Source organism: Liolophura sinensis, chromosome 7 (genome assembly GCF_032854445.1).
Source record: "Liolophura sinensis isolate JHLJ2023 chromosome 7, CUHK_Ljap_v2, whole genome shotgun sequence".
Classification (NCBI taxonomy): domain Eukaryota; kingdom Metazoa; phylum Mollusca; class Polyplacophora; order Chitonida; family Chitonidae; genus Liolophura; species Liolophura sinensis.
The window spans coordinates 50,330,849-50,354,472 of record NC_088301.1 but is presented as its reverse complement, the minus strand read 5'-3'; the positions used below and the strand labels follow the sequence as shown (position 1 = coordinate 50,354,472).

Here is a 23,624-nt window from a genome sequence, read left to right as displayed (position 1 = left end):
GAAAGATCATATGCAAAATGGGACTAATGGAGACAGGGAAAGAAAAGATACAAAAACGATAAATACAGCCATAGACTTAGGAAAACAATGAAAAACGCCTCCTCCATGGTGTAATCCTTTTTTCCGCCATGGGGAAGTTTTCTAAGCGATATATATCTTTTCTCCGTGGTGTAAAAATTTTCTCTGAGGTAGAAAAGTTTTCTCTGAGGTAGAAAAGGTTTTTCTCCGCGGCCTAAACCTTTTCCTTCCAGTGCGAAGGTTTTCTTGGTGTTGTAAATATATTTTCTGGGCTATTACAGTCTTTTCTACACTTAGGGAAGACATTCTCCTCAGTAAAAATCTTTTCTCCGCTTTAGACAGACTTTCTCCGGGGTATAAACTTTTTCTCCGCTTTAGACAGACTTTCTCCGCGGTATAAACTTTTCTCCGTGGTATAAACCTCTCTCCACGGTAGTGCAAAGGTTTTCGCCGCGGTGTAAAGGTTCTCTTCGCAGTGCAAAGGTTTTCGCCGCGGTGTAAAACAATTGCACAGCGGAGAGAACTCTTTTTTACATGTAATTGTTTTAACATTTTTATTGCTGAATATACCAATTTTGTCTAATTTGTTTATGTCTCTGCGGTAATTCCGTTTTGCATATACTTTGAATTATTCATTCTTATTATGTTTTGGTAGACAAACATTTGATAAATTTAGATCAGTAAAAAATGTTAATAATTTCGAATGGCAACAAGTCTTGACTCGTCTCCCACCGAAATGGCTTGTAAATCTAGCTGTACGACAGACTTTTGCGAGTAAATGCCCAAAGGTGGGCGTGATGGTCAAGATGCAAGTGACAAATGCTTGGGTATGAAGTTAATAACATTCAAATAAATTGATTATACGTCAATGTTGGCAATGAGGAGTGAGCCCCAAAGTAACGCAAAGGCAATTCACTTCTGTCTTCAGAAAGCCGTCATCAATCATACTCTTTGTATAAGTCAGAATTTTGTTTTTATGAACACCATCGTTTCACGATTCGTTTAAAACGTCTTAGAATGGATGTTTTAAAAATTAGGAAAAATTTAATTGCAAATCTTTGCGAAAATGGGTTGTTGGACTGATGACATCTTAACATTCGAACTGTGCCCGTTGATCACATGAGGTGGACAAAGCGGGTATTCAATTGAATTCAGCTCGCTGAACGTGATTTATACCGAAGCATTGCAACTTTCATGCAAATAATACTGACGTGATGAACCATGGTGGGTATAGAGACTTAAGGGAAAGTACATGGATCGCCAGGACAATGGCTTGTGAAATTTAAATATTTAAAGGGACTACACGCATATACTACCTGCTTCTGTGTCAGTCTTGATTCCAAAACCTTCAACTGCATATAAAATTAATCACTAAGTGATATACTAGTTTGTAACACTAAACAAAACTTAAACACGTGTTCATAAAACGTGGCAATGGTATTTAATAGGAAAAAACATCTGGGTATCTATTGACCTGAAAGAAAACATGGAGGAAAAAAAAATTTTTAAAAACATATACCTAGTTACAGTTTATATATTTCATGCTAGGATACAGTATCTGACAGAAAAGTGCAAGAAATAACACTGAATATATACAAAGAAATATACATGTAATATCAAGTCAAGTTGAAATTAGACAGTTACAAAAACATCCACCTTAATCAGTGCCCGTGTGTTCGTTTAAAAATAATCAAGAAATGTTTACATGTTAAGTCAATGTTATGTCTATGCATTTTTTATTTTTATAACTTAAAGTGTAAATTAACTGCATGCTTTGCATTTTAAAAGTCTCCACTTTTACCTTAAAATATATATTTGTTATAAGAGTGTAAATTAGGATCGAAGACAGTCATGTTAACAGTCCATCATGAGGATGTTAATTCAGTTAAAAGATGACGCACATGTCAAAATGTCCATAAAAAGTCTCTTGGAATTAACAGTGACGCAAACTCATAAACAGATTTTCTTGAAAACGGCTTTTTCCATCTGTGAAAATCTGCAAATGAAGTAAATAAATAATAATAACAAGTGTTCTGGAGGCACTGTTTCACAGTACATGTCCAATACAGGTTTGACAGGTTTGAACATTCAGAAAATATTAGTTACGCCGATTCCATAACGGGAAGACAAGCGCGGTTAATTTCACTGAAAATTAACAGCCAAAACAAGACATAAACGGACATAAATGATTATATATATATATATATATATATATATATATATATATATATATATATATATATATATATATATATATATATATAATATTATTATCATATTATTTATAACATATGTATAAACATGTACAAAATGGTCAAAAACTCGAACTTGATGAGCTGGCACCAGGCATCAATTCCATAAGATGAAGTGTCATGAGAAACAAAAAAATGTCCGGAAAACTATTTCGCGACTGTCTGTAAAGCTTTTGGTCTATCCCGTTCTGGTCATTGCCTAATGATAATATCATGCATTGATCATTTTGTGTTTACCTTTAATTAACTCGCTTTGCCGAGAAGGGATGTTTTTTCTCCGCAATAGCCAAGTATTCTGCAAGGCGTCCTTTTTTACCTTGTGTGTCATTCCCTTGTGTGTCAGAAGATGCGGGCGGTAAATCAGAAGAGCTACTGACGTCATTGGATGTCTGTGATGAACTGTCAGAGGAATCGGGTGTACGTGGGGACGTCGGTAGGCTGTGTGAAGTACTGGAGTTCTCATTTGTTTCCAGTGTGCTCCTGTCTTCTCGTGAAGTGAGCCTCGTATTGTGGTTATGACGTGTTTTCTTCTGTATTCGGGAAATCTTAGTAGCCATACACATGCATCCAGAAAATCTTCTTTTCCGTGATCTAAATGTCATAGCTCATTTGCACTTTGATCTTTCCCTGCTTTTTTCCTTGTTTGGAGATTTTTGTATGAGTGGTCTCTGCCTGACATAGGAATTGTATGTTTCTCTGTCCAAACAATCGGCGCATGCATAACACAAGGCTTTGTGGTTTAAATGCAGGCGTTCGCTTTCTAATGTGATATGGTCCCAAGTCTCAAACTTTTGGTTTGGTATGACATGGAAACAAATGTTTCCATGAAACATGCATTGTTTCCAGATTCTCTTCAAAGAGTTTCCACGTATCATCGAAAGAGTTTCCTTTCAAACAGATGGGTGCTGTTCCAGTAAGTTCCAGTAACACGGAAGACCAGATACATGGTCGACCGCATCCCATGAGAATGGGCAAAGTATAGCTTTGAAGTGAATACTATGCATGAATTCCTCACAGACTGTATATAAGATACTTAGAGCCAATATTTGTATTGAAAACTTTTCCGGAACACACAAATTTGGTTTGCTGACATGAATGTCCAGGAAAGTCTGGATGAGGTGTCTGGAGTCCTGCAGGTAGATACTACTTGATAGATACCTGGTTCCAAATATGGAGTCTGAATGATTCGTAAGCAGCATGTACTGTCATAAATAGCCGGAGCATCAGTGCAGTCTAGGCTGTAGCCAAAAAGAGGGTGGCAATCTGAAGCAAAAACCGTTGTCACAACAACATCTCTCAATATTGGCAGCAGCTTTTCTGTGTAGATGTCCACCTGTTGAGCTTGGGTCAGGAAAACCTGTGAAAACTTCTCAAATGATTCAGTCGACGATGACTTTTGGCTGACAGATTTAGAGCTCTTCTAAATAACACCCTGCTCTGCTGTAGACTTAATGTCGCCATTTGCTAAGTTCATCTGATGGCTTTCAAGTCTGGCTTCTTCTTGAGGCTGAGCTGTACTGTAGTTCGAGATTATAGGTTCTGAAGGCACACTGAGTGTCACATTTACGTTATCAATGGTTATCAGTTCAAGAGTTGAAGTTGTTGAGAGATGAATTACCTTACCAGAACTCTGCATGTCTAATCTGGAAAGCCCTTCACTCTTGGCAAGTTTTAGCAGGGAAATATCTTTTGATTGTTCAGCAGGGGGATGTTTTATTGAACAAATAGTAGACCTATGTTCTTCTGTTCTTGTTTCTGAAGTTAAAAAGAAGAAAGAAGTTAATATCAAAGGCTACTTTATTTTAAATTTGAATAGCTGAATGGCTGAATTATGAGTTTAAAATGTGTTTAAAATTAATATACTGATGCATATACTGCATGGTACTGCTTAACTAAATAACAAAAAATCTTAACAATTTAACTGGAGACAGATACAAATTGCAAGTGTACTACTGTATCGAAGAAATAGATTTTACTTTTGTTGTGACTGAAAATCCAGAGAGATGTAAGTGTGCTACAGCGCTTTGTAACTTCATAATTTTGGATACATACCTCGATCATAATGATGTTGGCTTGGTTCTCCTGGGGGATTTCGACGGGTCAGAGTAGCATTGGATACATATTGCTTCGGCCTTAGACCCAGTAGTAGTGCAAACTCATTGATGGTTGTCATGATGTTGTTCTATAAACAAAATAAATAAAAACCTTGTTACTGGCTTTCTGGTTGTGTTAGACCTTTAAAATTAACTTTATAAGCCTACATTTTTTTTTATTAATACTTTGTACAACAATTGAATGTCATAGCCGTTCAAGAATACTCTCAAACAGCCTGAATTTCTGACTAAACAGGCCTAACTACCAAACTAATCACGTGAGACTATTTCACACAATGCGGAAGTCTTGGGAAGTTATCAGATGATAACGAAGAGAATCCTATCCTTGAAACAATCGAGGCTACTCCATGTGTTATTATTCACTTATATGTATAATACATGTATTATATATGCTGGATCTAAAAATACTTTGTTATTTTGGATATTAATGTAGATTATCATTTATTTGCAGAAGCCTCGATTTTCAAAACCTTGCTTGGCTTTATGACCACTGATTAGGCCCTAACTTGGCCCGAATCAGTAATGCAGACTTTCCAACAATTGTGTCCGTCACAAAGTACTTAAGACTAAATGTTGCAACATTCTCTAAATCTTTCAATAAAACATACCCTTTAGAGCTGGCGAAATCTTTTATGTTGGTTATTATTGATAGTTGATGTCTGAAGAGCTGAAAGAAACCTTTCTTCTGAGTTATTTCAACTTCGCGCTAAAGAAGCTATGGTTGGTAACCGTGGGCAACAGTTAAACGCCATCTGGTGCCAACTGGACAAAACGTTTCAGTGCCCTCTGAGAAACAATGCTTTAGCTCCCCTACTTGACTACACATACAGAGCTTTGTGTAGAAATGACAAAGCCTACATCCAAGAGATGTTTCGGCAAAAGGATACGACTATTTAAGTATTACGCCTATAAGGATGATTTAATATTAAGTTTCAAACAGTGCTGTTTAAGCAGAATATACCGATAATTTCTGGCAAAAAGAAAAAAACATCAACATTCGCTAATGAATTCAAGTTTTCTGTGTTTAGGCCTATATCAAACAAGGGCATAGCTCAAATTATGACTTTTCCGTAAATATCAAATTTTTACTTACACGTTTTATAGCGTTAACATGATTTTAAAGTTTAGCAGTGTTATTACACGACCCGCTTTATAAACTTAAGGAACTTTAGACCCATTGCCGATTTTGAAAGGTAACACGTGCACAGACGAGGTGATATTTTGTAAAACTAACATAACTCTAAACTCTAACTTTTCACAGAACAATTAGAGCCACTGTATAATAATATCAAACATTTGGATGGATTTGGGCACATCGATTTTTTTTCTTTATGACAAATGTGCAGCCACGACAAATATGTGTAGGCTATACCAGTATACCGATACAATGAATCAATTAAGGAAGCCAATATATGCATATGTGTGGTGGTGACCTTGCTATCCTGATTACAGCACGACGTAAATCCCTGAGCGTTCATTTGATTTCAGCATTATTTCATTACCTGCTTATATATTCTTATGCTTAACATTTGTCCATATAATCCTAATAACAAGTATCATGTCTGCGCGTTATAAATGAACTTGGACTTTAAGATGGATGCCATGCATGGAAATGCATGTTATAGACCTATGTTGTTTATATATTGATAACTGAAAGAAATTTTTACGTTGATAACCTATGCATACACTAGGTAGATAGGATGTTTACAAAATTCCTTAAAACACATTCGCTTGGCGCTGGAAAAATTTGTGTGAATATGTTAAAAAAGTTAGGTCAGCGGAGAAATTTTGTCAGAGCATAGTCGCGTTATCATGCAAACCAGGTCACATGGTCATGAGCTCCACGCACTACACACAAGCTTTTTTTTATGTTCCTTATACATTTACTTGGAGACTATTGTAAGGAAAAAATAAAATTTAATAACCTAGTTAGTTTAGTGAGAATGCATTTGAGCATAATAGCGATGTTTCTCTGCAAAGTATTCCCACTTATTTTGTCGTGTTCGTCGGCTGTTGCTTGAGGAACATAGCCTACACTTAAGCGGTTTACTTGAAGAGCCGTGATTCTACAAACTGTGCAAGTATGCTTATGCATTATTACAACAGGAGGGAAAACTTTATAAATTTTATTTATACTTTTCCGAAATTCCTAGCAAGAATTTTATCCTTTTGTGAACACTCTGATGTATCTAAGTAGATTAATTGTCGTTTGGAGTATAAAGGTTTAGTATGGTTATAGTCAATTGATAAATGTTCTGTTGTCATTCTCATGATTTTACAGTCCCAAAGTTTCAATTATACACAAATTAGTTACAGATTATATAGTGTTTGTACTTAACGTTTACATACATATATTTTACAGTACCCTGTAGTGTTTATCCATTAAAACTGTATAGGCTGACTATGGAAGGTGGGGTATTTGTCTTCTGGCTGATTCTTGTAAACGGAGTTCTTTGTACAGGTAAGCTGTTGCCACTATACACATATATAACTTCACTTTATATACTTTTCAAGCTTTAATGATTACTCTTACATATGCTTAAAGTAATGCCCGCCACACAGTTATTTGATATGAATTACGACGCTGTTCATTTCTCCCATGCATGTGGCTTCACGACGAAAGAAACAATTATTGGCATATATTTCCAGCAACCTAGCATGTAGATCGATTGTAGTTATCAGAACAGAATACAAGCAGCTTGATGAGTGGAGAGCAGTTACGGCAATGTGATAGTAGGCAAATGGCCATGAGTATGCGCCAGGTGAAATTCCACCTGTTGTCAATTTACCTCAAATGGTGCTATTTTAACGATTCATACCTCGTATACCTCGTTCCACGGCGATACGTTTAAGAAATATCTGTTGTTGTGGCGAGAACGATCAACTTTACAGCCTGTGCTTTGATTTACCTATCAGAACTCCTGTATAGATACATGTATACCATAATTATATATACCACAGAGTCGTCTACTTGGAATAAATAATAACACAGTGCAGATATATTTTTGGATAAATATATTTTTCACAGACTTTTCCTTTACTTTTGTTGTGGAAATTAGTGTAAAAGCTGGTGAAGTTATAGCTAACCCTAATTTTAAATTGGCAAATTGTTTCAAATTTTATTAAAGAAGGATATGCGTTGTAGTTTTACTTTCTTATACCACCGTTTGATTGCAGAATCCGTTATTCATCTCTTCCGCCACTGTGAAAAAGAAATTACGATTGGGAATAACGTAAAACAGTCTTTGGAAATATCTGGAATGGAATGGCCTCCTAAACTTTATGCTTGCCCACTGACTTTCAAATCAACCGGAAAATTTGACCTGGTTTATTACGAATTCGAAAGATTTGATGTCAACAATGACGACATTGAAATCAGTCTTCAGGCATCAAACGAAGAGCAAGAGGGTTTCAAGAATCAGGTAAATGTTGTTCACCTCCAAGCTTTCTAATAATATGGTATATGTCTACATGTTAGGAAAACAAAACTGGTGGATCAGGAAAAGCGCTCCTAAATGGAGCCGGCTTATGTATAGTTTAGGTGACTTTTTTCGATAGTGTGAACGTCCGAGCCGACCCCGCGGCGGCCTCGATCCACAAATTTTTCATCGTTCGTCGACTATAAAAAAGGATTTTGTGACATCTTATAAAGATGTAAAATTAAAATCATGCTTCGTAATGCCCTTGGTGCGTCAGTTTTGACATTTTGGCTATCTTTACCTCTGGGCCACCAGCTGATCCATTATAATAGGCACATACAGATATGGTCATGTCACTTTTCTGGTCAGTACATAGTTATATCAGTATGCTAAGCATTTATCATTGGGCACTTTTAGTTATGTCAACTTGTTGCTCACTTACAATGGAGACGTAGTTATGTCATTTTTGCCAATTAGTTATCATTATTCCCATTATCAGTTCTCATTATGCAGGTGTGATTATGTCATTCTGATTGTTGTTCTACGTTACTCATGTACGTGTAAGTAGTCTGCAAATGTTTGTCGTCTGTAGGGTGTCTTCGGTGCCCTGACCTCTCCTCCGTTGTCTACTGTCAGAACGGCTTCAAGGTATTTCCGCTTGATGGTGACCAGAGGCCTACTGAGCAGCTATGACTTCAGCGTCTCTCTCAAGCTCCATGCCGAAAGTATGCGTTTACTCAGTATAACTGAATTCTGATCATTGGTCGATTAATGCTTTTCTTCATTGCACTACCCTTTGTTTTAAATCACCGTACCGATACACAAGCACAGGATTTATAATAAAACAAAGTTTTATTCTGAATATTAGGCCTATTCTGTCATTAAAGATTCATTAATCTAGCACGACACAACGTTTTTCATGTTCTTACCAATACGCAAGCATAACATAAAAATGTTCCCTTTACTTTTTATCCCAATGATACATGGGGCAACCTGTCCATTTTTTCTGTATATATTTTTTTGTAAATATGTTTTTCAAAGCTGCACTCATTTCTGTCATGATTTTCATGTTCATTAATATGAAGTTTACTGCTTCATTGTGTCTATGATCCTGACCATTTGCATTCGCGGTTTGAACGAATTCGGACAATTTGCCGCGTCTTTGTGTTGCTGGTAGTTACAGTAAAACAAGTGGAACTTGCCGAAAACTCACACGAACATGGATGAGATGTATTCTCGTCAAGATGCTACCTGTAGTTGTCAGCCTACTACTATTGATGCCTTGCATGGTTTGTATTCGGTCGACTGATACGGATTTAATAGTATGGTATTTAATAAGACAAAATAGTTGATAAATTCCACAGTTCTTTGACAATTGTCAAAGCTAAATGGCCCTCAAACACATAAATAAGACATTCATTGCACTTGCTAGCCCGGTGTTTGTATGAACTGACCATGGCAAGTAACATAAAGTGTATTTATAAAAGTTTCGAAAAAACAGACAAGCTTATGGCCACAACGGTTCCGACAGGAAGGTGGCATGGAAAATTGCCTCTTACAGAGAACACATGAAACAGAGACGCCCTAAAACCCCAATAGTTCAAGTTTTCAATAATTTTTATTCGCAGCTGGCGCACATGGAACGTCGCTGAGATCGGGTCAGATTGTTGGCATTGTCATCGGTAGCCTTGTCTTTATCGTCGCCCTTATCACACTTATCGTATGCTGTGCCATAGGGGCCAAGTACCCGGACCGCCGTGGGAGCATCTACACCGTTGCTCGAAGACTCAGTATATTTGCTGTTCCAACAAACCAACCTTCTGGAGATGACCCAGAAGACGTTGCCGAGGAAGAAATCAAGTCATCCAAGAAAAGTTAGTATAACAAGAAATACCCTGTATGTTATAAATGTTTCAATATGTTTCCTTTGAAACTCAGCCTTATGATCTTACTTGGTGCTCAAGGAGATACCTGATTGTTCTTCATTTTTATGATATCTTCGCTAAGCCTACGGTAAATTGGTGATATTTGCTCTGTATATGCAAATATCGTTCATGCCCAGTTACAGCAAACTTATCACTATTCCGTTATGTAACTTAAGATTACATCCCTTTTTTAGAGGAAGATGTCGGCCAAGTGATTGAAGGATACAAAGTGGACTAAGTTTACAATACGGACTGCCTCTACTGTCAGATCTGGGAAACCCTATATGAGAGAAAACGTCCCTGTAATCCAGCGGAGCTGTTGGTCTTTAAATGAACAATGGAAATGCAGAAAAAGAGATGTATGATGACGAGGCAGTGGTGAATGCGACAAAGTTTTCATGTAAACAACTCAAACATGTCCATACTGGGGTTATACCTCTCTTAATTTTAATACTGTTATGGTGCAACGCCCATAACAATTAAATATTCACTTTCATTAAAATTGAAGTGAGGGTATTGCTGTTATTTAGCTTTTTATGGTATACATGTAGTTAACATTTTATCTCCGCCATGCTTAGACTCTCGTCGTTGTTCTAGCTTTACTCTGTATGCCATAGTTTGTACAACTAGAACTGTGGACAGATATGTATGGATAATAAAAATTTGACAGTGGTGTTTTTCTTAAGGATTAAAGGCTTGCCTTGTTAGCAAGTGCAGAGGGTACGAATAAGACAAACTTATCAAGGCTTAAACAAAATCAAGTATAAGTAATATAATCAAGAAGTAATAATAATGCAAATATTAAGGCAAGCCATTTTGTAAGATTTTTCAAAGTGACACCTTGTTTACTACATGGCATACATTCAGAGTAAAAACAATCACTAATGTAACAGTTAACTTGGGAAATAATGCGATAAGTAAGCGCTGAGAAGTAAATTGAGTATTTGTTGTTAGGGATCTTCTTGTGTAAAGTTTTGCCAGGTTAGTGTATTTAGAAGATTTAACCATTTGTTTTGTTGGTTAATTCATAAACTATAATGTACGACAACATCCCCAGTTTGGAAGGTTGGGATCTGGACACTCTCAAACCCAATTGTTCACAGGACATCGAGAACACTGGAAAATACCGTGTCTTCTTGCGGCAGGGCGAGTCCATGCCGCCGAAGTGCTGCCTCCACTGAAGTATCATGCCGAGGACACCAGGCATTACACCCCTTCCGGTGAAATTCTACTGACACAGGGCTAAGCAGTTGTGTTACCTTGCTTTAGCGTCTGAGTGCCAAGCCAGATAGACTCAAGTACCATTCCAATGTCTGTGGTATGTCCCGAGGAGTGAGTGTGTGTGCAGAGAAGCGGGGGGAGGGGTAGATACTTTTAGTGGTTTTTATACTGGTAGTTGTGGTACTTATGTAGATGCGCGCTGTAACTGACTGAAGTTCTGGATACTTTTTAAAAGTTAGCTGAAAGCTACTCGTACTTTGTCTGTACTTAATTTATTTTCAACAGTTCAAGTTCATTATTAACATTTCAATAACATTTGCTTCCTTCAAAAAGAACCCTGCCTTTTGAGTCGTAAGTCAGGAACCTTTGTACTGTCACTAAGTCCGTTGAAAACATTTATAACGTTGCGTAATATACATACATTTTCCGGTCACACTGCACTTGGGTCCTAAGCAATACACCTGGTCAGTATTGTGAAGTCGATCGAATGAATGTCAGGGAGAAAATCGAATGACATGCCCTAAATCTTCTAAAATTTGGGACAGATATTAGTAGTGTTGAAAGTAGAATATTACATTTCTTTAACCGCCTTTTGGAAAAGTAAAGATATGAGTATGATGTTTAATAGATGGTCTATCCATATGAGAAAATAGAAGCTCAATATTCCTGCTAGAATTTCATATAGGTTGGCTGAAATGAGCACACCAGGTGTCCCAAATTTTAGAAGAAATAGGGTATACACGCACGCACAAAACACTTGTGTTGAAATCTATCCCAACTTTCTTAACGCAGAAATGTGTTACCCCAACACAAACGTGTTGAATAAATGTGAAGTACACATGTTTTTGTCACAACACAAGAAAACACAAACTGATGTGTTTTGCAACAAGTATTGATTGTGTATAGGGCCTAACATCCAACACATCTTATGTTCAGTTCTTTCAACACAATATCTTGTGTTAATTCAACACAAGATAGAGTTTGGCAAATATGACACAAGACTTTTGTGGAAAAGAACGTAAGTTTGTGTTGATACAACACAAGCTTTTTTGTGTGGAGACACACATTTGTTCAGATTATACAGATAATAAATTATCAGCTTGTTTTATTTCCTATATATTGTTGCTGATTTTTATCTGTACTCCAGTTATGTATGACGCCTCATAAATGCAGTTATGTGGAAACACTCTGGTGAAGACAGAAGGTTGAAAATTGCTGTATATAAAGCTTTATTTTGATATTTGTGAGACAATGCTTGTCGCTCTGTTAATCGAATTGCCTATCCCTTTCAAGATCAGATTTTATTTTGCCATTTTATGGTAAGGCGGTATAAATCTGCACTTCAATTATTTAGCTGAAGGCTCTCGGCTTTCTTCTTTGGGTGTAAACATGGCTTTAAGCTACAGTTTTCGTAAGGCCCTAGCGCTTTGTCCTTACATTAGGTAGCCAAGCTGGTCCTCGGTTCCTTAGTGTGTTCACTGATGACATAATTTCTGGATGTTCCCTACCACTGCTGGAAATTATATTGAAAATAGTGGTTAATAAGAAACATAAAATATACCTCAAAGATGAAAAAAATATTCTCATTGTTTTTTTTTTGGCATGTCTTTTTCTTTTCATCTTCCTTAAAACCATACTTTTCGTTCACTTATCACAACTTCGAAATCGACTAATACTGCGTGAATGTTGAATATTACACTTTGTGAATACACGAAACTAACTACACCTACCCAAACGAACAGTCCCCTTTATTTACCACGTTTTCCTCTTTCCACCTCAAATGGACAATCAGTCATCTTCATTTCCCAAAATTAATCGGTGGAGCAAACAAAGGATAATACTCCTGAATATCACAGAATAAATATGCGATTTATTCCACTAATACCGTAAAAAAGCGAAAAGTACACAGTAACACGACACTGTGATTGTAACAAATGATAAAATATTTTAATAAACTGATGACGTGCATAGAGAATCATTTTATTTCTGAACCATAATATAACGGTACGTTTAATTTCACGTTAGATTAAACTTTTGAAACAGCAGTTGTCTCTGAAGATTTCTTAGGTTGGGTGTTCACATTCTGTTCTTTTTCCCTTGGCTATTCGTCCTTACATCAGGAGGCGATGCAAGTTTCATTGTTTCTTCTGGTCCTGCACACTACAGCATTCCCCCACCCCCACCCCGCTCCACCTCCGCCAAGTTATAGCGGCGCTACAACAACTCATGTTCGTTGTTCAGGCTTGTGAATGAACTTGTTATCTTGTATTATCCCATATATCTTTAGTAGCTGACTGGAATAAAGGACGTCTATTTTAGCCGTCAACTAATTGTTAGCCCATTAAAATGGAGGCGATGGAAGCGTTGACCGGTCGCAATGAACTGCTGAATACACCTCTTACACCGTTTAATTTTTTATATTTATATATACAATATTTTGTTATAAAAGAAAACAAAAATGATGTGAATCATTTACAAAGACAAATGAAGTAGATCAACAAATCCAAGTACCTGTTGCAGGTGTGCAATATTGATATACCATGGAATTACAGAAAATCATTTTAGCTATAACTTTACAAAATACAGGTGTATATTTTATTGGTGTTTAGACCTTTGCAACACCTGTGATAGAACATATCGCTGTGTTGAATTTGTACAATACCTCGCTGTAAATTTAGTCAGAAAGGAGCCGTGCAGTGAAAATGCACAGTACACCAATCTACCTGTATACTTTACAGTAAAATAACACCACACCTGTTTTTACAGTCTATGATAATTAACTTGTTCGATATGCTGGAGTACTGGATTTCATACTTTACAGTGAATTTCTATTTTTGTTCAGGCATTGGTTCATATGGTTGGCGTCATAGTCAATTTGTGGCCACGATGGAAAGTGGAATTTCCAGATTGTAACAAAATACTTACCAGCAAGAGATAATGTGTTGAACTACGTAAAATAAAAGCCTGGCTATTCATCTAATGATATAAAGGGTGTAGTTTGGCTCAGTACATTTGCCAAAAGGCACGATGCAAATAAAACGATGCAAGTACACATTAAACTGTATGGTATTTTCCAGGTATTAATGAGCAACACTTGTACTGTAACGAGCAGCCTGCGACTCCCTCATCGTTTGTGGCGTTAAGTTGGGGTGTTTGTTTTTGTGGAGTGGTATGGAGGATAATATGGCGGAGGCGGATCGCTGGGAGGAGGTGGGTATCCCGATGGTACCTCCTGTGGCTGGAAGCCGTACGGAGGAGGGTAGACACCAGCCGTATCCTGTGGCTGATAAGGCTTAGGGGTGTATGGTGCAACGGGGTAGACTCCAGCAGGTGCCCCTGTGGTATTCGTATTGTTGTATGACACAGCTGAAAACAGAACACAAATGAAACACAATGTAAACGTTTTATAGAACCATGCAGTGTAATTAAAAGCTTTGATGTTAACGCGTCAATAAGTAAATATACCATATTCAGCCACTGGAACATACTGCGGAAATATCATTCTATTTTTGTGTTTACGGTTAGCTGCCCAGATCGTCATTAAATTCCTATAAACGGTCATGATTATGCAGTGTCAAGGTTGACTAATCCGAGTACACTGACTTTTAGTGGAGGAATATTGGATTTGGATATCATGCCTCCTCAACTAACAGTGTATGTACTCAGACTAAAGGCCATTGCGCCAAGAAGGACTCAAGTTATCTCACACACATATCCACAATTATATGTTAACGTGCTAGGCTTTAGATCATCACTCCTCTCTAAAAACAGACTCTCAACTCTAGACGTTACTAAGATACTCTGTAGTGTGCAAAACTATTTCGCCTTAAAGATAATGTATATCGCGGCTTTGTTTGTAGTCAAGGCGCTAATGCCAATTTGGACTGATTTCACCATGGGACCACTCACACCTGCGATCCGTTTACATCTCACATGGTCAGTACATTTGATCTGTATAAATGCAAGACCACATGCATGTACAGTACAATCATGGACATGCATGTAGTTGTAAATTCGCTCGATCTACTTGGGGAAAAATAGGAAGCGCTAAAAGTTAAAAAGAAGCTGATTGTATTTCCTAGTATAAACCGACCATGATGCATATCTGCATGTCTGAGTAAGACATTCGTTTGCATGCACCAGTCCCGCAGGAATAACTAGGATTGAGTAGGACTTACTAGGATAAACGGGAGATCCGCATCCCACACCAGCCGCGCGTGCTTGTTTTTTGGCACGGTAGATGATGAAAATCACAACAAGAACAAATACAACGATTCCACCCACTATTCCAATAATATTCCATGTGGGAAAGTTGAACGAGCCATCTATAACACAAAGGATTAAAAAATAAAACGCAAGTAAAATTTCATTTATAGAATTGCCTTAACATGCAAATCGTTTTCACAAGAGACAAATCATGCAGCACAGCCGCTCTATCATTATAAATTATAGAAGATACAGAATGTTTGTACCTTTTTTTTCAACCAAAAGGGTACAATGCATCTGCCTGATGCAAATACCCATGCAGTCAAAAGTAAAAAATATTGTTTAGACGCTTTTTAGACCATAACAATTGGGAACACTTACAGCAAGTTTATAAAATTACATCAAAATTTCAACTCCAGAAGCCATGACCGGTCTTATATCGAAGTTCATGATTTCACTTGATTAAACATTAATTTATGGACTCTGACCCTGTGCATGTCGTATAAGGGTACTTCTATTGAAACTGTTGGTGATACATTAAATATATTATAAGAGGTGATGGCTGCAGTTTGTCCCACCTCTAGTGGATATGGTCAAGGAAGCGTACAGTCCGGTGTAACTCTCCGAAAGACTTCCTCTCCGAACCTCTATGATAATCTCATTGTATCCTTTCTGTGGCTTGAACGATGGGTCGATCAAATTCGAGTAAGTTCTCTGTAAGACAAGCACAATGCACAATAGAAGTAAGCGTCGCGTTTAACATTCGTCTGGCATAACTGGTTAAAAAATCCAGTGATTTTCTATTTATTCCACTCTTAATTTCACTGAATCAGGCTATATTGTCCTTACTGATAATCGAAAATAACAACCATGTATGCAATAGGTAAATAGAGGCCTACACTAGAATGCATTCTGTTATTATAACACAATATTCTGTCAAATTCAACATAATGGCCAGATAGTGTAACAGAACATTTATGTTGAATTAATACAATGTGTGAGACATCTGGTTGACCTATTTGCAACAATACTGCATGTTTGGTCAATTGCGTATTCTTGATTGACACTTCGGAAAATTTATTCACTTGGCGAAGGGCTTGCATACAAGACGACTTGAATTTTACGGATTTGCGCTTATTTAGTTAAAACTCGTCCTGTATCAATACAACCAATACAAACAATAAAAAACACTGTCATGTTTTAGTACATCGATATTCTCTTTGATGCAAAATTCGACTGTAAATACGGCGATAAACACCCCTGTCAAAAATACGACTGCATTCTACTCCGAAGACACAAATCTGTTATATTGCACATAAAGAATAACTCTTGTTTGCTATTCGGGTAGTTAATGTACAAAATACAAATTGACACGCTTTCACGGTTAACATTAAAGAATTGCACCATTCCAGCTGGTTTTATACTTAAAGCCTCAGTATCATATAAACTATAACATATGCGAGATGAGTTATATAATAAAAAATGATTGATTGATTATCATTGCCATATTGGCAATATTGCAACCATATCGTGTCTATAAAACATGTTAACAGGAGACAATAAACATTTTTTGATACGATGAGGAGAAAACTGCGTTAAGAAAACTTCTTATTGGATGATATTTTCGTAGAAATACTGGGGTACTAACCTGGCTGCAGTAACCATAATTGGACTTCAAAGTCAGTGTCATATAAGATGAGTCCGATACATGAAAGCGGGTGAACCAATAGTATAAAGTGTCATAGCTGACTTCACCAGCCAGGCGAACCGTGCAGGAAAGCTCTCCTACTGGCCAGTTGTTGTCTATCGTTAGAATCAGGTCCTCTTTCCTCTTTATGTGCCAGTCAGGAGTCATCTGGTTTCCACATAAGTTCAACAGTTTTTCTGGAATTACACAACATTCACATTTGCTTATCTGAATACAGGGTGAGCTCAGAATTGAAGTCTACTAACAGTACGAATGGATTGATTAATACATATATTACACCAGTAACCACAAACTGAAGCGAAGTGTTTCCTGGGTTAATTCATTTGGCCTTGGTCACGTACCATGCCTAAAATTCAGCTTAGGTAAGGCATAGTCTGGGCATGCCTATCTCTCACTCGACCCAGTAAGAATGGATTCTGTATCCCTTTACACGCACACTACAGGACCTAAAATCGTCTCAGATGAATTTCCATAATACAATTGATTTTGTTACTTCGTCCTCAGTGAACAAACGGATTATCGCTGGGTTGCTTGTCATTCAATCGTTAGGTGAGGGTTCAGTCCGATAATAGATGTGAATGGATTCTATGAAGATTCCTCCACTCTCACTCTTTGTGTGGTTTTGGTGCATGAATGGCAAGATGTGATCGATGGCACTCGTATGAATGTTAGCACGGTCTAACATTCGTTGAAGTAACCACCAATACGGCGTGTTTACAGGAAAGTTTGTAAGTAACTTCCCCAAGGATAGTGGTTCATTCAGGGCACTTAGGCTTAATCCACCCGTAAAACTAACCGTCATCATAAATATCAAAAAATATCAACTGTGGCGTTAAACAACAATCTAATCAATCAATAAATTTAAGTTGGACTACAACTATATGACCACATGCGACAACAGTTAGTAAACAATTTGCAAATCTGTCCAAAGATATTATTTTCACTGTGTCCAATACGTTCTACTGTCCTCAAATCATCATATTTAAACATAATAAAGTTAAAAGAACAAACCATCACCTTTTAGTAAATTACGCTTCCAAATATGTTTTTTATGAAGTTTTAAAATTTCTTTTACGGTGATTGAAATTTGAATAACGACTGAGGCTCTATAGTGCACGTTATTTGCATTTGTACTTTCGACGTGAATATACATGTAGTTCTACATCTGTATTTAATGTGGAAACAGTTAGTGCCTGTCAAACGTATGATTCGTACTTATTTAAAAGTGGTCTGCTCTTTTAATATACTGATAGCAATCCACAGTCAAGAGTAATGATTTTAATGCGGAGGATATATTGCACATCAACTGCAACTCCTATGCCTTAAGTAGGTAAATATAAAAAGTGTACAGAAAAAAACAGCGAGATACCACCAGCGGTTTTTAATCATACAGGCAAACTTCATTAATTACTACACCTGTTCTTTTCTCTCACCTGTTTCTGCATTTAGCATCCCCCACATAGAGGCTAATGCCAGAGCCGAGAAAATGCTGTGATGCATCCTCTGAAAACAAATGTAAACTTCACTTATTAAACTGCTGATAACGTTATACAGAACGAATGCAAAGTATATTTTTAATTGTGGACGCCTGCATAAATCCATGAGTGAGTGCCTTAGCAAAAGATGCATTAATCAGATCGTTGACTCATGTTAAGTTAGATAGTTTAATTTCTGCTATCACGTACAAATCAGTCATCCAGTACCCTCTTTAGCTGTAAACGCTCTATGTTTTCTTTGGTGAGTTATATTTCAGGTAGAATTGAAAAACATCTTAGTTCGAGGAACGCTTGTAATCTTTTGTATAAATTCTCACATTCCCAGTTCATTGCAAAAGACTGCTATATCTTGCATAGAACATGTAAAATCTTTCAAAAGATTCTTATGTGCCTATATACTCCATTATTTTTTCCCCTATCTATCAAACTGGTCTGAGGAAATATGTATATTACTTCCACTATGGAGGTTTTGTTTTGCAAGCATTCATCTGTCTGTCGGCTTTACTCTACGGAAAAAAAAAGTAATTGATCCGGAGTCATAATTTTGTTAAAATATTCTGGATTTACTTTTGCAAAATTTGACACAAATGCAGAGTACTGTTCTTTTGTAGTGGGATAATTTTAACATTTTTCTTATAGTTTATATGTACTTACAAATAACAAGCTGGAGTGAAGAGGCTTTCGTCTTCTATAAAGTCATTATAGGGTGCTGACAACAAAATAATACACAGACACGTTAATTCTGACGTCAAAACAGGTCGGATATATTTGTATGCGGGGAAAATATTATTTCAAAATTTTCAACCATAATTTAAAGAGGGGTTTCGAATCTACTTGATATCAATCCTTGTAATTTGCCCATTTGACAATTAGCATTGTTTCAAAATTGTATATGTTTTATTTCTCAAAATGTCATGGGTTTAAGGTGTTAAATAGCATTGGCTATACTATATCCCAGGTTAAGTAAACGTCTTGAGAGATCTACACCCTTCGAGAAGTCGACAGATCTGTCAGATTCTTGCTTTATAAATAATCTTCACAAGGGCTGGTGCCTCAGTGTGACCCGTTTTAGGGCTTATATTGTACATTTAACGGCAGGCCTATACGTGCAGGTCCATATATATATATATATATATATATATATATATATATATATATATATATATATATATATATATATATATATATATATATGCGTGTTATATACAGTTTACGTAGTTACAACTGAAGATCGAGCATGGCGATGTACTGGGTTGTGTGCTTTAAATCATATACCGTTATAGCTTGCTCATATCATATAGGAATTCATACACCCAAAGAAACAAAATCATAGAATGAGTGGTTACTGACGAACATGACAGGACAGGTATACATACACAGATGTCATTACTCATCCTCACTCTTTGTCAGCTGGACCTTGTAACAGCCGTATACGTATACCCATGATGTACTATTCAATCCTAATTATTCAATATATACCTCATCCAAAATCTTCTGAACCCGTGTGGTCGTTAATGATCACTTATCCTTATCTAAGACAGCTTAAAATACGAGGCTTACCTGTACTAAAGCTCGTGTTTGTGGCGCTCACCTGAAAGACGCAGTCAGGTATGGCCTACATGGGATAGCCTGTTTGTGTAAGTAGGCCAGTAGTGAAATGTCGCCATGACTCAGGTATTATCGCTGGTCTAACAACCCTGCCAGTGCGGGGCAGGCTTATATCCCTACGCCAAGCGCTTGTGAAAAAATCAATACAAACTCGTATACATGCCTCCTATTAACAAATAACGAAGCCGCTCATATACTGCTCCGAAGTTTCACGATGTCGGTAAAACAATAACACTGTCAAGTGCTGTGTACGCTTAATGCTGCACTAAACAAAAAAGACCTATGATAGCTTCCATAAAGCATAATTCGCATGGAATGCTTGTCATTGTATATTATGTTCTGAAGAGATGTGTTCTGAAGAGAATAGAACCTGAAATAAATTTTCAGTGATGGTTTTTGGCTGTCTGATTGTTTCATGACTTTTAACATTTGTGTGTTTATACCTGAAGATAAAACATTAGAGTGACTTATATGAACGTTGTAAATCATAAAGTTGTTTAACTTGGATCCTCAAAGGAATTAATAATAGTGCTTTGGCTATACGTATCACGAGGCTACCAATCAGTCTATTCCATAGCTTTTTCAAACTTGCCTGTGTGAGAATTACAACACAATTGGAACCCTAATCTTTTTTTCTTTGTCAAATAGGACACACTCTAACGCTGAACGGTCACTGTTCATAAAAGTATTTAGCAATTCAAAGCTACAAACCAACAATAAGTTTACGCTGACATTTTTTGGATACTTGGAAAATGTACGCATTCTTTTACCTGGATGCGAAGGTATATCTAGGCTATTTACGAATTACAAATCAGTGAGGATACAGTTAAGCTAAAATGGAGTTGATATGGAAGATCATTAATGCCATCTTTCCGTTGGGTCATCGGACTGCACGACAACCCCACAATTGACAATGCTACATTTTCGTCTTTCTGTCGTTCCACCGTTGTTGATTTGCAGAGAAGAAACGTGACATGGCATAAACTATTGTAGTGTTCCGTTGTTGCTCTATCAATCTGAGAGCAGAACGGTTCAGAATCGCGTTACTTTAACTCTGAAAAGGCAACGTTTTTACGGTAAATGTCGTGTTATTGCGTTATCGGATGAAGTGTTTCAAAACAAAAAAAGACAAGCCAAGTAAGCGATAACATGTAGTGATTATCTCCTGTTCGAGAACAGGGTAGACGATGCGATGGCTACAGTTGGTTTCATAAGTTGATACCTTTCAAATGTCTTGAAACTGTGATTTAAAATATCCACAATAATATGTCTAGGCTATTTGTGTCTTAATTATTACTTACCACATTATGCAAAGACATGCCATGTTGTTCATCAAGACGGAAACTTGAAGGAATTTATATCTTGTTATACGAGGAGAAAAATATACAACCTTCAATAATACAATAGTTTTAAAAGTGAAAAGTTTTTTCATAGACAACAGATTTTCGAATGTTCCGAAAGAACTGCTAAAAATTAAAATGAACCAAATCCTGTAAGTCATTTTGAAAAACAATCAAAACGATATCATGTTGAAACATTAAACCCCCAAGATGAAAAAGAAATCGCTTCTCTCCAAACGTCACACAAAGGATAACACCAGGCCGAGTGTCACCCTTGAAAGGATGGAAAAAATATTTATTCCGCTCTCCGCATTATTATCGGAATAAGTATACTCAACATAAATAAAAACGCACCATATATATTCACGCCATATATTCACGCCGCTATATACATAGCTCCGGGATTATTGTCCTCAACTGTGCAAATCTGGTGGAAGTTGAAGCCACAATTGATAATGAACACTTACACTAATTGTTGAATTAACACGTTATTTAATACTGAAAGAGAACAATCGAATCTTGATTTGTGCGTTTATATTTTTGTTGAGTATTCTTTTAATTCTATTTTTGTAATTCTAGACCAGTGACATTTAATAAATTGCAATTAACATCCCTGTATTATTATTTTTTTAGCCATTTCTGCTTAAGCCATGGTGCTAGGTGGCGTGTAATTTGCTACTATTTATGCATTTACGTGAACTGTAAAATAAAACCCTGACTGATGTAAATTGACGAGACCGTATTTCATTGGTTACGTATGACCATTTGCCAGCTATTACCATGTCGTCGCTGCTCTGTATTTTTCTCTATGCTGTACGTCTTAATTATATTATAGCTTTAATGTGGATGTTCATGGCAGAAAATAAGTAAACATCATTAGATGTAGTTCTTGGTCAGTACATCGAATATTCTCATTCATTTTGAAGCTTGATGCCTTGGTCACATGAGAAATGGTTCTACATGAGAAAATATTGTGTCTGCCTCAAGAAACAAGGGAATAATCCAGATACACACGAAACAGTGGCCTTTGTATTATAGTAAGGTTATTTCCATCCTACTTTTAGAAATGTGGATATCGATCATCTTGAGGTCTGTACCAATGATGCATACATGTATGTACATGCATATGCACGAGGAGAGGTTTCACGAGTCTTCTTATGTGTTCAGTAAATTGCTTACGTGAGTATTGTGTTTTCTAAGCAAGGAGTATTTCTCGAAAGAAAAAAAATAACAAAAATAAAACAACAAAACAAAAGTACAGCTTTACGTTGCTTATGAAAAAGGTTTTGTTCCAACCAAAACCCTGTAAGGAAGTTTCGTTTCGATCAATGTGTCTTGAATTAAGGCTATAGACTAGACCTTGACTGTAAATCTCGAATGAAAATTTTCTAGGCCTTTCCCTTGTAGTTTGTTGTATAGTATGACCAACATTCTCAGAACATCAACCAGCTTAGTGTTTGTGGGCTTTGAACTTTGTTTGTTGTGGCTCAAAGTTGAGGTTTTGTCTGGAACAAAATAAACTAGAATCCGGATGTCGGAAATAACACCCTCCAATCCTCCAACACTCCCAAAAATAAAAGAAAGAAGCTAAAACCTTAAAAGAAATGACAAGACGTCATGTTGCTTAATGTTGCTCATGTTGCTTAATTTGGCTTCATACAGATTGTTTCATCGGCCATTCATGGTGTGCATTGAGTGCACTACTGGTACAGTCAGTATGTAGTGTATATGGAAATCAATTACTGCACCTGGACGGGAGTAATTATGTAAATTATGAAAAAATTACCGATTGTAAATAAATTTAAAGAAGCACAAGTTTAGATTATAGGGAGAATGTATGCTAAGTTTCATGGAAATCGGTTCAGTACTTTAGGAAGAGTTTTATGGATGAAATCTGAATACATGGAAAAGCACTATTACACGAATTCTTAAATGGGCGTAATTATGAAAGTAATAACCGGATTGACATTAAACTTTAGCATACACAAGTTTAGACGATAAGCTCACCACGATACCATCAAAATCGGCACAGTAGTTTGGGAGGAGATGTACAGACAAAATCGTGTCTACATACAGACAGATAGACGGACAGAAAGACGGAGAGACAGACAGACAGATAGCGTGATTCCAGTATACCACCCGCCAACTTCGTTGAGCAGTTATAATAAATAAACGTATATACACAGTTGGAATTACAGCTGATACATAATGTAATAAAAGATGACCAAGATTTTATATATTTTTATTCAGTGCAATAATAGCACCATGCAAGAAGGTAAACCATCACAATTTATATATACAACTGTTTTTAACGAAG

General features: G+C 36.7%; 2 protein-coding genes and 1 long non-coding RNA gene across 3 annotated transcripts; 1 reads left to right on the top strand and 2 right to left on the bottom strand.

Annotated features, from left to right (window-relative positions):
- Window positions 1-3,944: 3,944 nt before the first annotated feature.
- On the bottom strand, window positions 3,945-5,094 carry LOC135470527 (uncharacterized). The gene is made up of 3 exons (XR_010444400.1): window positions 4,993-5,094; window positions 4,323-4,452; window positions 3,945-4,025 (listed from the first exon to the last, which is right to left on the bottom strand). It is a non-coding gene; the product is annotated as an uncharacterized LOC135470527 (long non-coding RNA).
- Window positions 5,095-6,368: 1,274 nt separating this feature from the next.
- LOC135471193 (uncharacterized) lies at window positions 6,369-11,099 on the top strand. Its single transcript, XM_064750301.1, has 6 exons — window positions 6,369-6,465; window positions 6,747-6,845; window positions 7,562-7,806; window positions 8,396-8,528; window positions 9,432-9,677; window positions 9,923-11,099. The coding sequence occupies exons 2-6, from the start codon at window positions 6,788-6,790 to the stop codon at window positions 9,964-9,966; spliced, it is 726 nt and encodes a 241-aa protein (XP_064606371.1). The 5' UTR covers window positions 6,369-6,465; window positions 6,747-6,787; the 3' UTR covers window positions 9,967-11,099.
- A 2,064-nt stretch (window positions 11,100-13,163) lies between these two features.
- Window positions 13,164-19,971, bottom strand: LOC135471430 (uncharacterized). Its single transcript, XM_064750662.1, has 6 exons — window positions 19,951-19,971; window positions 18,297-18,366; window positions 16,804-17,039; window positions 15,734-15,869; window positions 15,128-15,274; window positions 13,164-14,315 (listed from the first exon to the last, which is right to left on the bottom strand). The coding sequence occupies exons 2-6, from the start codon at window positions 18,361-18,363 to the stop codon at window positions 14,089-14,091; spliced, it is 813 nt and encodes a 270-aa protein (XP_064606732.1). The 5' UTR covers window positions 18,364-18,366; window positions 19,951-19,971; the 3' UTR covers window positions 13,164-14,088.
- Window positions 19,972-23,624: the final 3,653 nt, after the last annotated feature.